This window comes from Dromaius novaehollandiae, chromosome 4 (assembly GCF_036370855.1).
Source record: "Dromaius novaehollandiae isolate bDroNov1 chromosome 4, bDroNov1.hap1, whole genome shotgun sequence".
Classification (NCBI taxonomy): Eukaryota; Metazoa; Chordata; class Aves; order Casuariiformes; family Dromaiidae; genus Dromaius; species Dromaius novaehollandiae.
This window is the reverse complement of record NC_088101.1, coordinates 68,259,236-68,274,600: the sequence shown is the minus strand read 5'-3', so window position 1 is coordinate 68,274,600 and position 15,365 is coordinate 68,259,236. Positions and strand designations below refer to the sequence as shown.

At 38.4% G+C, this 15,365-nt stretch overlaps 1 protein-coding gene across 3 annotated transcripts in view; it reads right to left on the bottom strand.

Moving 5' to 3' along the window:
* Positions 1 to 877: 877 nt before the first annotated feature.
* Positions 878 to 15,365, bottom strand: part of CCDC149 (coiled-coil domain containing 149) — a 54,072-nt gene continuing 39,584 nt past the window's right edge. Inside the window, exons 10-13 of one of the 3 annotated variants that reach the window (XM_064511349.1) lie at positions 14,772 to 14,848; positions 9,581 to 9,688; positions 4,424 to 5,038; positions 878 to 3,799 (exon numbers count right to left, since the gene is read on the bottom strand). In XM_064511349.1, the coding sequence (XP_064367419.1) occupies positions 4,425 to 5,038; positions 9,581 to 9,688; positions 14,772 to 14,848 (799 nt within the window). In that variant the 3' untranslated portion in view covers positions 878 to 3,799; position 4,424. Of the gene's footprint in view, positions 5,039 to 9,580; positions 9,689 to 14,771; positions 14,849 to 15,365 lie in introns of all 3 variants that reach the window. The other 2 variants (XM_064511351.1, XM_064511350.1) reach the window with 2 other exon arrangements.

Below are 15,365 nucleotides of genomic sequence, written 5' to 3'. Positions count from 1 at the left end.
CATTGTGATGTATTCTCTTGAAGATGTAGGATTCTCTTTTATGAAGTTTGGAAGTTGAATGCTAACATAGTGCTAACACATAGGGCTGATAAATTCTATCCATAAAGATACTGTCCATTGTAAGGAGTTTTTAGGAGACTGTAAGCTGAGGCAGCAAAGACAAAAAGAAAAAGGCATGAATAAATATTAAACTGCCTCTGATTAGATGCTATCCTGTATTTAGCTACAAATCTAAAAGGTAAAAAGATCTCTATGCTTTCAACTGTTCTGGGTGGTGTGTTGTACAACCCAGATAATGGACATCCCCTAAAAATTCAAGGGAAGTACAGACATTTCTATTTTAAATTTTAGATCATGATATTATTCTACTTGTATCTGCAGGTTTTATTCTCAAACATGTATATGCTTCTTAACTAGTTTAGGTTGTCCACATGGCTATAGCTGAGTCACAGCCTCAATTGTTGAAAGTGGACTTGTAAGAAATGTTCTGGTTTACCATGCACCACCCCCCAACAAAAACTCCCTAATGCCTCTAGTTTATGACGTTTAGTCATTACATACAAAAGTTTTAATGCTGCTTATGCAATGATGATAAAGTTAACAGATCAGAGATAAGTAGTATTTTCAAAGCTAAAAAACACTGAATGTGATTCTTCACACAAAAATTTAGGAAGCAAATTAGACTAAGAAAAGTGATAGCAGAAACATTTAAGTCAGATAATTTTCAACAGACTTAAAACTCACTCAAAACAGCTTTACTTTTTTAATGCGTGCTCACAATTTAACACAGCTCATTGAAAATGCTGAAACACTAACTCATGACTAACATTCATCTGATACTGAGAAAATAAGGAAACAAGCAGACAAAACAAGCATATCGGGAAATGTATGTCTTTATTAAAGATGACAAAATATATTAATATTGTTGAACCACATTATGTATTTAATCCAACCAGCAACAAAAGAAAGGTTTGCAAATAAATAAAACTGCATTAATAAAAATAAAACTACAAAACAGAAGCTGGTAAACAAAATCTTATCTTTCAAAAATGTAGTAGACTTTCAACTTAATCTCAGTTAAGATTCTAAAATGCATTCCTGAGCTCATATGGATTAAAGAAATTCCACTGCCTTTATTATACAAATTGCCATATGCTTAAAAATAGTCTCACTTAGAAAGGAAGCATTATTCTAAAAGATGCTTCTTAATCTGTCATTTTCACACACTTATTTTACAAATTCACTCAAGGTTGTTTTTCAAATAACCACAACACAGTACTTTCAAATCCTTCTCACAGATAATGCATGAATTCACTTTTAGGTGAGACAACTTCCCTAAAATCAATTTGTAAAATATGTCAATCTTCCCTGTACCCCTGCCACAACATTTCCCCTTCCCAGTTTGCTTCCCCAGAGCCTAACACCAAAACAGCTTGTGGCTGGATGTGATTTCTGCATTTTTAAAGTCCTAGAAAAAGACAATGCAAGTCTCAAGACAAAACAAAATAGTGTTGATTTTCTCCTCAACAAAACAGGAAGGAATTTACTGAAAAAAAAAAATCATAGTTCTAATAGCACAACAGTATCAATTAAAGCAATATCCAAGTAGAACACTGACAATAACACTCAATTAGTTACTACGTAGTGCAGCAAAGTTGTCCTACGTTTACAAGTGTCCTGGTATTGAAGTCTTGTGTTCCTGAGCGAAGGCTAAAAACATGGCTAGGAACAGACTTTCACTTGGGCACAAAGGACAGAACAGTACTGCACCAACAATATAGCACTAAAAAATGAGGTTTCCAGAGATTAGATATCTAAACTGACACTAAATGATTGCAAAGATACAAAAATGGCATTTAAGAGGAGAGAATGGTGTGATGATAGTTACCAAGATGGCCTAATTGACAGTCATACATCACTCTGTTTTCTTCTCATAGGAAAACCGTATTAAAAAGAACCAACAATTTAGGCACTAAAAAGATACCGCTTCCGCCTGCTCTATTTTTTGCACCAGTACTTCGTTAATTTAAAGCATTAACTGACAATTAAGAGACCAGGAGCAAATGTCAACACACACTGTTGTGAGTCTGGAAAGACACAGGACAGGAAAACAATGGCCATAAACCACCCTGAACATTTCGGTTCAGCTATGAGAAATCCTGACGTTTCTGTTAGAAGCCTGCCTCAGTTCTGACTGCACCGATGTTTGGCCTGGCACAGGATCAGTCTATGAAGGATGGAAAAGAATACATGTCGAATAAAATGACACTCCATGTAACATTCTGGCATTAAAGGAAAAAAAATCCTGCCAAAGATTCAGAATTCTCCCAGAGATGTCAGGGTCTGTCTGTAGCTATTTTTTCTCTTCTGACTTGTCAGTATTGTCATACACGAGTCAATAATGCAGTCAGCTACAATTAATGGGAACAGCGTAGCAATCTTTCAAATACTTAAACTCTTGGTTTTCAGGTGATGAGGAACTTTAACTGTGTTCAAGATACTGAAAGAAAACTTTTTACTGCCTCATGTCCCTAACACACTTAAATACACAGATGTTTTCTGTTCCTAAGGGATGCTGCCTGATACCAGCAAAATGCTGCAATGTCAAAGTACCCTTAAAGAGAAAGGAAACGTTTTTGAAGAGTATGGTGAGTACCACTTTACTGCCTGCAGACAGACATTGAAAGGGTTACATGAATGCACCTGGTAGGGAAAACGCATGAAAACAGAGACAAGCCACATTTTTCACCTTCCCACCATAATTCCTTATATTTGTACGTAATCATTTACATACAGCCTTTCTTCTGCTGAATACAAACTGTTCATGGACTTCGACACCTTGATTACGGCAGCACCTGCTAGCTCAGCTTCCATAGACAGAAGAGTTTGTCAGTATTGCTAATATAAACTCTGTTTATTCAGTAGCTGACAAGTGGGCTGTAAAAATTTGCAGCTGGCAGTTATTTGTCAAAAGAGGACTCAGTCTGGGAGGGATTTTCCTCTTTATTAGTAGTATTTTATTAAATTTGGTTTAATTCTCTCTGATTGGTTTCAAGTTCTAGGAGTGAGAAATGCAAATTTACAGACAATTAGGTCCCACGCCAGCAGAAGAATTGCCTTGACGGCTGCTGGCCCATAGAAGCTCCACAGCTGCAGAGACTATTCCTTATGCTACAAACAGGGGAGGAAGGATGCGCCTCCCCTTCTCCAACAGCTGCTAACTACAACGTTAAGTATTCCCTTGTTGCTGCCTTCCTGGGAGCAGAGTGGCACGGTGCCAGCACCAGTAGGGAGCTGGGGACTGGCACAGCAGCCCCCTCCTTCCCCAATTATTACTGGAATGTTTTCTCATGACTAAATATCAACGAGAGAAGAAGTACAAGAAAGCCACAACAAATGAAATAAGCCTTCTACTGTACCCCAGACTGGTGAAATGTGGAGGAAAGGAAGAATTATCCTTAATTCCACACCAGAAGAAAATAAGAAGACACAGATTCCTTTAAAAACAAGGGCAGAAATGAAGTGGAGCAGGCTGGAATCCACTGCCCGTCACGCAGCCCAAGGACTGTTCCAACACCTGGAGGTTGAGGAATGCAGTCCCGTAAGTGGCATTAATAGAGCCAAACAGGTGGACAGGGCATCACTGGTCCTCATCTGGCTGTTCTCCTCACTTTGGAACAGCATCGCTGTATCTCACGGAAAGACTTTTGGCTTCTCTGGTGAGGTTTCCTTCAGAGCTCCATTAAAATTGGGTTCTCAGTATCTGGTGAAGTAACTCCCTGTATTTTCCTGAGATGAGCTGGGAGAGGGAAGGAAAAATTTCACACAATTGAGAATATATTAAATTTGGAAATGAGGGAACTACATACATGCAGGGATGGTTTTCAGGAAGTATTTTGCTTCCAATAAAGGAATAAGTGATTTTATTGTATGTATGTACTTAGAGTCACTATGTAGAGAAACAGAAGGCAGAAACAAACAAAAGCCTAAAACCTTAACACTCTTCTCAGTTTATCATTTCAAATTTTCCATCCTTGGAAGACACTTCCAGCCACCAAAATACAGTAGCCCTAAGACCGTACACACTACAGAAGCCTGGTGATGACATGATATGATACATTATCATCACTGGTCTCTTTGCCACATTATTGTAAACGATGTCAACCTATCTAGAAACTTCAAAACATTACAAACAACATGGTCAAACCTCACCAGCTTCAAGTTCCTTCCCTTAGGTAATCTACATTTTTGGTAGACTATGGCCAAAACTAACATGAAAACACCAGAATTAGACAAATATTAACAGACTGATGTAAAAATCAACTCTATGACACACTACTCCAGTAACTATCCACATTCACAGCAGCACAGCTTGCAGTGCAAGAGGATGACAGGGAGAAGCTCAAGGGCTTGGACTTCATACCTCAAGCCAAACTGTTATCCAAATATTCACAGTTTTCAGCAGGATCAGCTGGTTTCTTGCCTTCAGATTCAGGGAGCTCCTCAAAGCTGTTACGTGCTTGTGCAGCTGTAACACTGAGACCTCCATGCCTTCCAGGGTCCTCAATATCCACAGAGCTGCTATTTTGATTCCTTCTTTCATTTATAAGTTCACAACTGCTCTCTGAGGTTTCACCATTGTCTTTCAGGACCTCAGTTTCAGCTGTCTGTTCACTCTCTGAGTTTGAGGGATCTGTGGGCTCAGATCGGTCAGGGCTGGATAAAGGGAGTTCTCCCTCAGATGAACCATTAAGCTCTGGTCCAACTACTGTGTTCAGCCCCCCCGCTGAATTTTCTGTTCTTTTCCCTCCCAGTTCTGCGACGGCCTGTTCTTCTGACAATTTAATTATTTGACCTCCAAGCTTGCTTATTTCCTCTTCCTCAGAAGGTAACTGAGGTAATGAAGGATAAAAACGTTTATTTTGGTTACTGTTAATTAAGTTTGTTGGGGAATTGACAGAGTCCTTATCAGTTTCCTCTGAAGCCATCGGCTCTCTTGCAACAGCATGAGTTTGATCATGTTCTCCCTTCTGTTCTGCTGAAAGAGAAGTGGAACAGCAATATGGTCTAGTCAGTCTCAAATATTTAATATCTGACCAGAAAACCATCACAACAGGGTCAGACCACAGAGATTTCTACCTTGGTAAGGGATTATCTAGAGTGACTCCTTATCCCATCCTAGGCCCATTTCTGAGATTACAAGCAATCAACATTAACTGGATCAGGCTGTTTTGGATCCTCTCTTTCCCTAACTGACAGCTCTAAAAAAGGCATAGCCCAAACCACAGGACAGAACACCACACTCGGGCAAACGTTTTCAAGGCATGATCGACAATGCTAGGCAAGGCACTTGGCTGCAAATTTTTTTGGCAGAGTTTAACATTAATCCCCAAATCACTACCACTTTCAGGGGTTAACACAAGGTCCATTTTTCTGTTCACAAGCTTTCATCCCATAATGAAGCTTTGTTATTGGTTGTGCAACATTCTTCCTGACATAAAAGGTGTTCCTAATTTGAGTAACAGCATAAAACAAAGCAGCAGCAGAAGAATTTTAAGTACACCATTATACCAAAAGCCAAACACTGGCTAAAGAGTGTCAGAATAGAGAAAACAGCAATGTGTAAACAAACAGCTTTGTAAAAGAGAAAGAATCCATCCTTATATCAATTGAGGACAAAAAGCCTCATTGAAAATATGCTTGCAAAGTCAAGTAAGAAAAATTTGGAAATGAAAGAAGTAAGGCTGTATAGACAGCTTAAATTAACTCCTGTACTGCACATGCATTACCTTCTGCTATATGAGCATTTACTATACTTCTCCCACAGGAATCCTGCCTCATTCAACGCACAAAACAGACTTGCGGCAGGGAGGGATCAGAGCTATACAGTACAGTAGTCTACTGTCTCTATCAGACCGCCTCGTTTATAATTTGGGAGCTGCTGAGTGAATGAGACAAGGGATTGAATGAAGGGAACAGACAGTCTTACTACTACGATTAAGGAAGCCTGGAAAGCTACTCTGAAGAGCTGGAATTTAAGTCTGTGGCAAAGCAGGGATAAATTAACTTTCAAAGGTGATTACCCACTGGATCTAATCCTCATTATCTGAGCACTCAACTGCAAACCTGGGAGCTTGATTTGCAGTACTGTCAGGCTCACGTTATGTATTTGAACACGAATATTCAAAGTGCCCTAAAAATAACCAAAACTTATGTATCTCAAATTGGCACTCAAAATTAGTAGGGCCTCTACACTATTCTTTGTGTGCCTCAGGTTCCTGTCTCTACAGTGGGATAACACCATCCCATCACCTTGCTGCAATTTGGTAAAGATAAATTATTTCAAAGCACTTGAACATCAAAGAAAAGCTCATAGAAAAACTACTTCTCTCTTCAGAAAATGCTTGAAATAGCACACAGCCAACAAGGCACAAACAATGCGCTCAACTATGAAGAGAAAAAGAAAACTGAATAGCTGCTCACTAACAGCTGCGATGTTCAAGTACCATCCATCACACAACACTAGCCATCCTGTGCAATGGATAAAGGGAGATCCTATGGAAAAAGCGGTCTTTAATTCATATGACCATACTACAACATTATGCATTTTCACAAGGAGGCTGCATGCCATATTCTACAGACATATATCATTCAGCTTAACTGCAACCATGATAACAAGCACAGACTAAAACAGGCTTTGATGAGAACAGGGTAAGCAGTTAGATTAGATCAAACAAGCCTGAAAAAAACTCTGATTACCTGCAGATATGGCTAGAGCAACATTTGATATATTATAGAAGGTTCTGATAAAGAATGTATGTTCCTGCAAAGGCTTCCTGGGCCAAATATGTACCAAGTATCAACTGTACTGTACTATTTAAATGATCATAGTCCACTAACATGACATCAGGCCTAGTGTTGAAAGATATACAAGAATCGCATTTTAAAAACTGTTTGTATTCTGCCTATCATCTGTTGTCATTGATCTGATCACTCAACTAATAGAGCAATAAAGGTGGTTTTGCTTTTATTTCTGGAGTACTTTTTAAATGCAGGGCATACTTGCTTGGTAAATGAAAGCAGACAAACACATCCTTATGTTCTTACTGGTTGCTAAATTCCCTGAGGTTTTGGAAGCGCACTGTATAGATCAAAAATTGCAATATGCACCAAGCTCCTAAAACTCTGCAACAGACAGTTGTGCGACTCTACACAGCTAAACAGTGAAACCCAGTGCATCACTCCCATGAAGCTGCTGACTGCAGAACTGCGCGACTCCAAGCACAGGGAGACGTCCCACAGCTGAAAACACATCAGTTCCACTCTAGGCTATGCAGGGAACATGGAGGGCACAAATCAACATCCTCTAGCAAAACGATCTGGAACATTTTAAGAAGTTATGGTTGCTCCATCTACTAAGAAGCTATGGCTGGTAAAATGATCTGTGTATATTTTCATCTGTGTCATTGAAAAGTTGGCCCAGTTTACTTAAACTGTTACAGAGGTGCATTTTAAGGTTGTCTGAGCTCTCACTGCAGGTTATCAGGTATTTTGTGCCAAATGCAAACAAAAAAACAAGCTGTTTGTGCAGACAGAACAGTAATATCTTAAGCCACTCCAGTTTTATCACAGGACGTCTGTCTCTGCCTTTCATCTTGGTTCTGTTACAGTCAGGGAAGGAGGAGGGGAAGACTGTGACCTATCAGGCACCGATTCTTCTGACCATTGCCACAAGCCTAGCCCTTGTCTGCCTTTTCCTCTGTCTAGGTGTTTCTCTTCTGGTCTTCCCTCTTCCCCTGTCTAGATCTTCCCTATTTCCCTTTGCTCATCCAGGCCCTACATACACTGCCTGCTTCTCATCCTGCTTTCAGTCTTTATTACGACACCACTTTCAGTGTCAGAATTTCAATTTCTCACTCCTGTGCTGGGACCTTGCTGTGCAGCCAGACCCAGGTCCCACCTCACCTAGACTTCCTTCATCTCTTTCAGTCCTCATCTCTTCTAGTCTTCCAATCATGTGGGAGTCCTGATCTCAGACTCCTTGTTCTACAGTCTTCCCTTCCTCTCCTCCAGGTTTTCTTCCCTCTAGGTTCACAGTATCTTGAGGGAATGGCGCATGCAGAGTTTTATCAGCACTGGTAGCATGCAACAAGCTCAACAAAGACAGAATCATTTGATTTTTTTTTTTTTTTTAAATCAGATGAGAATTAAAAGCAAATGATTTGGAATGGGGTGTAAACTCCAGACTATTCCTCAGTGGTGGAAGCCACCTCTGGCAAGAGGACTACCTTTCCCTCAGATTTCAACTCCCTCGTCTTTCAATTATAGCAGTACTAAATGCTTGCACGTTTTAAAAAACATGGTCAACAGAGCTTAACACAAACAAGTGATTTGGGTAACATAAAAAAAAAAAGTCAGCTGAAGTCGAAAACACAGCACGGAAAGCTTCAGCCCACAGCTGAAGTTCCGCGGCATTAGAGAGCAACAGAAACAAGGTCTGATGAGATCTGACAGGCAGCTTTAACCAAAACTGTAATACCAACCTCACCTAGGTCAAATACGTAAAGAAAAGAGCATAATGTCGTCAAGCAAATACTTTCAGTAACTACAGATTTAAGTAAAGATCAATGATTTAGCAGACATAAAAAATGAATATTCATGAGTTATTATTACTCACTGGAGAACTATTCACTATAGTTTCATTTCTTATTTTTAACCAAAAGATCAGCTGATCAAGCGTATAAAAATGATCAGTCTGGCTGTCAACTTTTATCAGATGATGATATGGATAATAAAGTCAAAATTAAGCCACAATCTATTTAGTTTCAGGACTAACAAATATATTGTTTATGATGTTTCATAACCATGCTGAATAAGATCTGGGCATACCAAAACCTTATGCCCATTAAAGAGCTTATCCAAATGCTGATAGGCAAGCATGATAAACCATATTCCATCCATTATGAAAAACTAAGGAGAAAATTAAGATTATGTATAGAATTCTATTTTTTTGCTACTGTCAAATAAAGTTAAGCTTGACTTTGGAAAGAAGATGTTAAAGCTTGCTTTTGGGGAAGGATTTTAACAAAACACATTGAAGACTATAAAAGAAAAGTCAATTTCTCTGGAAAAAGGAGTGGGGTATTTCAATTTATCGGGTGCAATCAGGAAGCCTTTCATGTAGATATCAGGTATAATGCAGGAAAGTGCTAAGCCAGTTCTACCGACTGCTTTCCTACTGTGCATTTTAACACAGGGGAAAAAGAGCAGGAGGCAGTTAACTGTAACACAGATGGCATGAATAACTTCTCTTAGTATCAAGTTATCTGGCATGAAAATTCTTTGAGGTGTAAGATCAGATATCTGGCACTGTGTAATCTATTCAACAGTCATTTTTCAGTGGTATCTCTGCTATTTGCACTGGGACCATCTATCCATTTTACTTGTGGTTGATTTATTCAATCTCTGCCACCAGTGAAACTTTGCCTTCTGCTACCCCTGCATGAAAATTTATTATTTTTTATTTGGAAAGAAATGAGTGCTCAACTCTCATCATTTTCCTTACGTTGCTGGTGCTCACCTTGTACTTCAGCTTGCTGCGGCTTGTCTGTAAATGCTAACAATGGTGACCTAGACCGCTGTATAACAGGCAAGGTTGGATCACTGAATGTAATAGTATCCTTTCCACCTGAAACAAAGAAAACGTCAGAACCATTAATTCACCAACTGCATTCATTGTTCACTCATGATATTCAAACAGATCTAACAATTTAATTTTTTTTGCGATGTTATAGAAAAGTACAGAACAGGAAAAGCATCTCAAATGATCCTTCCGCAGTACAGAAAAAACCCCTCTGTACTGCAGCTGAAATATGCAAGTCAAACATAGAAAAGGCATGTTTCTACCCACACTACTGGGCAAAGGACAAACTTTGAAAGAGGACCAGACGCTGTATTCAGCAAATTGTATTAGCCATACAATTCAGCTTATTAATCATCTGATCATACCCGAAGTTTTACAGGAAGTATTTTTAAGTAAGGCTTTACACTAACACATGGATCATTTGCATGCTGTCATTCAGCACTGACTCTGTACTCTCCGCTTCCTGCCTCAGTGATGCACCTGTTCACATCACGAACATAGTTTTGCACTACGGTCCCATACACATATTATCCTACAATGCCCCCTCTAAAAAAGTAAATAAGCAAAAAGCTTCACATAACTAAGAGGCAGGCGAGAACCGAGGGAGCAAGCACACATACACTGCCAGGGAACGGGAGGGATTTTGATCTGAAAATTCCCCGAACATTTCTGAGCAGTTTTGTTTTAAGCCAAATGGAAAAAGGCAACTTTCCAGCTCTTTTGTAGAGAAAATTGTGCAAGAAACTCTTCAGCTAAGGACTCTGCTGTAGATGCCTAGCCTTTACATGTTTTAGCAGTATAGAAAGCAACACCTGCAGATCCTTTAAAAAATCCTCTGCTATTCAGGATTCTCATGTCTTTTAGTGACTGACACTACCTTAAACCTAGAGGGGAAATGGCACGAAATCTGCAAGATCAGCTAACCGTGGCATCCGCGTGGCCTCCAGAGCACTGCCAGCTGCTAAGTAATGGCTGCAAAGGTGGCAAGCGCCTGCTCTATTTATCTCCATAAGACTGGACATTTATGTTACAATCACTTTTCCCCTCTAAATCTGTTTGTACATTTCCCCTTAAGCCAACATCCTAAATCTAATCACCCATCCGAGACAAAGACTTTCAAAAGAGCACCAGGTCAGGAGATATCCTGAATAAATCCAGCTTTGGGAAAGTTCTGGTACCTTCTGTGAAGCAATGAAAGTCAAGCTCCTCTCATGGAGTCCAGCTGGACTGTTCCAGTCTCTATTTTTGAAAACAGTGGCTGTAAATACCTTGATACTGAAGCTATTAAGGACTTATTTTAAAATATCCTTAACAAGTTGGGTATAGACTGCAACAGTATGAATGCACTTAATGCTTCAGAAACATTGAATTTGTCAAGTTTTGATCCCACTGTCAAGGATGCATCAGCATTTTGCCTTTGCTACAGCAGATAATAACATTGTAAGATTAACTAGCAAAGAATAAAGTAGAATAAAAGAATTCACAAGGTAAGGCAAATTGGTTAAAAATGAAACTAGGCAAAACAAACCCAGCTGCCATTTCAAAATGCAAAAGCCCCTGGAAGAGGGAATGCACTTTCCTGTAACAGTGAAGGAATTTTGTTTTGGAAGGAGAGCTAAATCAGACAGGAACTAGTGGTATGAACACATCCAGTAGGTATTCATCCACATAGTCCATACATATCCAAAAGATCCAGTAAAACCCAACAGAACAAGATTCCAAAAGATTAATCTGAAAAACGTATTTTTAAAGGTGTTTTTTGTCAGAATAATAAAGTAAAGGCTGAGCTGGAATCCTTGAAGCTTCCAAGACAAGCTTCAGAAAAGAAACTTCTTGACTTCCAGCCAGCATTTACTCAGTAAACACATTCACTTTCACAACATTTTTCTATGAAAACTGAGTTGGTTACAGAAAATAGAGCTAAGCTCAGTATCCACACATCTAAGCAACAGCTATGGTGTTGAATTCATATTTATTTATTAACACTGATTCACATCATTTCATCAAGGAGGGACATGGCTATTGCTGAACTGTATCCTGTGAATCATGACCTGAAGTTGGATTACACACAGGAAATTTCAATTAGCTGCTGGGTAAACTGAATTTTATAACTTATATAGCTTTGTGCAGAATTCTTCTATCCAATGAATTTCTCAAGGACTTCAGCGATTACCATGCAGATCTCAAAACAGGAAGACAAATAAGTCTTCAACAGTAGAAAATTCAGTAATCTGCTTCCTTCTCCAGGACAAGCAAACTTCCCCAGAGGATTCCCAGTCTGGGGGATCCTTTTACATCCTCTTTTCCATTTAAACAACCCTACACAACTGTAACTGGTTATATCCACAACAGCTGCTGAGCCTATGAATTCTACCTCTCGACTGCTCCACGCTGATTACTGCAGAGCAAGAAGGAGTACTGAAACACTCCTATGGACCTAGAAAGACAAAGGCTGAGTCACGGATGATTTTTTCTTAGGCTTTTTTCACTGGAAATCAGAGATTTTCAGGAAATGATGACTTGAAATAATGTAGAATTGCGTATCTGAATATCTAAATCTGAACACCACATTTTAAGAGGAATAAACTGGCCTTTACTATATATTATCACTGAATATGCTCAACATATTACGCATATGTGAACCAGCTGCAACATACCTAAGACAAAGCAAAGGATGAAATGCTTCTGCAAACATCACGTTCTTTGTTTCCTTCTCAAGGCAAGTGGGCTCATAAAAAGAAAACCAGAGACAAATCTATGCCCAAGCTTTCTCTCTTTTCACAATGAATCTCACAACAGATTGGTTTAGTTAAAGCCCATTTTCCAAACAGGGGAAACTGAAGTTTGTGGTAGACAGAACTTTTACAGAAACTGAACTTACGCTACCACTTTCACCATGTCAAAAACAAAATATGCAGTTCCTCTTGATTTAGTTTCCCTACAGTTCATTCCTGCATTGCACATAAAGAAGACGACAAATATGTCACCTAACTTAAAAATTAAAAGCGATTAAGCTTTCTTCAGTAGGGTAAAGTTTATTAACACCATTTCTAAGTATTTGGAACACAATGGTGCCTAAGTGGAAACATTAACTTCATGTGAAGAACCTGCGATTTATAATGTGCACCTCTTTTAGTGGTAGATTGAACATCAGCTTTCATGTGTATGTTCTTCCAGTAACAAAATCTTCAACTCACAGCTAAATGATACTTTTCTCTCTGGACTGCAGACTGACTAGATGAGACACACTTCATGTTCTGCCTCTCATCCAAGCCAAGACTCAGCTGCAGAGTCCATTATGATAGCTTCCACACTACTGGTTGCACGCTGCTGTTTTATGGAGCAGAAGGTTTCAATGCTCTGTAAACTAGTGACCCACCAGGTGTTGCAAGACTCTTTCTGACCACCTTGGGACCAGATTGCACTTGGAAACAAAAATACACTCTTGATTTAATAGGGAAGCAGTAAATCAACCAATAAAACTTGGTGCTCAACAGAACTTGCAATCTAATGTAAAATTCCATTACAACTATTTAAGATCATCCTTTGTCACTGTTTTCCTCGATTTAAAGGAATTGTCTTGTACAGCAGCTTCTATTTCCCTGGTGGTCATCTAACTCACTCAATTGAACATCTTAATCTGACAGATATAAAAATGTTCAGATAACATTTCCATTTATTTACATGCAGTGACAATATTTAACATACTGCTAAAATCAGTTACTAAAAATATACATGTCAAGCAGAACCTACTCCCAAATCCCACTGAGACATTGTAGCTCAGGCCTTCAGGCAGCAAAAGAAAGGAAGGAAAAAAACAGTTGTTATTGTATAAACATTAATTTGATGTCTTACCTAAACAGACCACCAATGGAGTAAGAAGTTCCCATTGTTCCACATATTCTTTTTTAATACATTTTGCAAAGATCAGAAACACTGCATTTATTAGTATATGAATGGAACACTTTCTGAAAAAACCCTGCAGTGCATTAAATCAGTATGTTTATGATACACATTTGTACTAATGTACAAACTGCATTGGCAGAGCCTAGACAAATATTTCGCCTGCATTTGGGAAAGGTGGAAAGGGACAAATGCACTCATCATACTACATACGCTAGGTGACTAACTGAAGTGCACTCCATGGGAACAAATTTGTGGCCTTCAGTTCTGGGAAGTATCAATGACAGAGAGAAACAATTTCAGAAAGGTGAAACTTCAGAAAGGCGAAACTTCAGAAAGGCCTACAATGGACAAGCTAAAGTGGAAATACACCCTATCAGTCCAAAAAGTTGAACAGCATAGGTTTGTCACAACGTCTCTTCAGCTTTGTCGAATGCTTTCTTCTCCATGGAAAGTTTAGTGCTAAATAACAGAGAGTCAAAAAACTAGAAGCCTAAAGCACACTAGTTCCCACCACCAGTAGCACTGGTGAAAACTGTAACAACTGAAAACTGTAAACAGAAATACCTAATGGTGCAAACACCAACAATGGAGACTAATACTTTACAGTGGTTGAAGGAGATACAGTTAGGTGTAATGGGAAAAAAAGAAGCAAAAAATAAATGTAAATTAAATATTGCACATTTTCCTAATAGCAAGGTCTATTAGGAAACAGATTAATCTCCCATTACTGGAGTAATTTAAAACCAAATGCAAAATTTAAGAAGATGCTACCACGAATAATCCTGCTCTAGAGAGATAGCCTAGAAAATTTAAGATCTTTTACATTTACAATTTCTCAGCTTTTATGATTCTACAGAAAAATATGAAAATATACAGCAATAAACCCTATGGAAATTACAGAAAGTACAAAATTAATAAATAAAATTTATTGAAAAAGATAATTGCTAATATCCTCAGTGTATCATTTTATACAACCACTCAAAATAGTTCAATTTTCTTTTTGCCTTCAAACAGTATACATCTTTGAAATCGATCTTAAAGAGTCTAGTGATTTTTAGTTTCAACTTAACATTTATTAGAGGTTTCTAATTTTGCAAATGTGCTGAACACCACATTTGCAAAATCACTGTCATTAAAAAAAATTATAGACAAGCTTTTCTTAAATGCAAATATACCCTTCAAAACTAAATAATGGAAGCTATTCTTGTGAATTTCTACTAACCTGGAAGACTCCACAAGCCAGCAATTTCCAAAGTTCTTAACTTCTTTTCTAGTTCTGCCACTCGATTACCTAGAATTCTTTGAAAAAAAAGAAAAAAAAAAAAAAAGAAAAACCAGGGATACTTAGCTGAGATGAGATTTCTCATTATAGTGATCTAACCAAAACCCAATTGCTTACATGAGTGCAGCTGAATTCTTAAAGTGTTACTTAGTGCAGTAAAGTTATTAATATTTTTCTTTTCACTAATGGCAATGCATAACCTCTCTCAAAGCTTTGAGAAAGTGAAATATAGTTGCCTAATATCCAGTGATAAGAAAAAAAATGTCTAGGAGGTACTGGACATTTGACCTGTGCTCTACTTTAAAGACAAACAATAGCAATTCACAGCATTTCCATTTCCTTACCTGCAAATACCCCCTTTTCAGGCTACTTTTATTTTCTCTACAGGCTGAAATCAGGAGGTAAAGCTATGCAAACAGATTATGTAAAACTCAAGACAACATCTGTACTGATTTTGAAGTTTTGAGACACACTTTTGGCCTACTGTTTTATTCACAGAGGTTTGTCTAGCTCAATAGGGCAAGGAATAGCTTT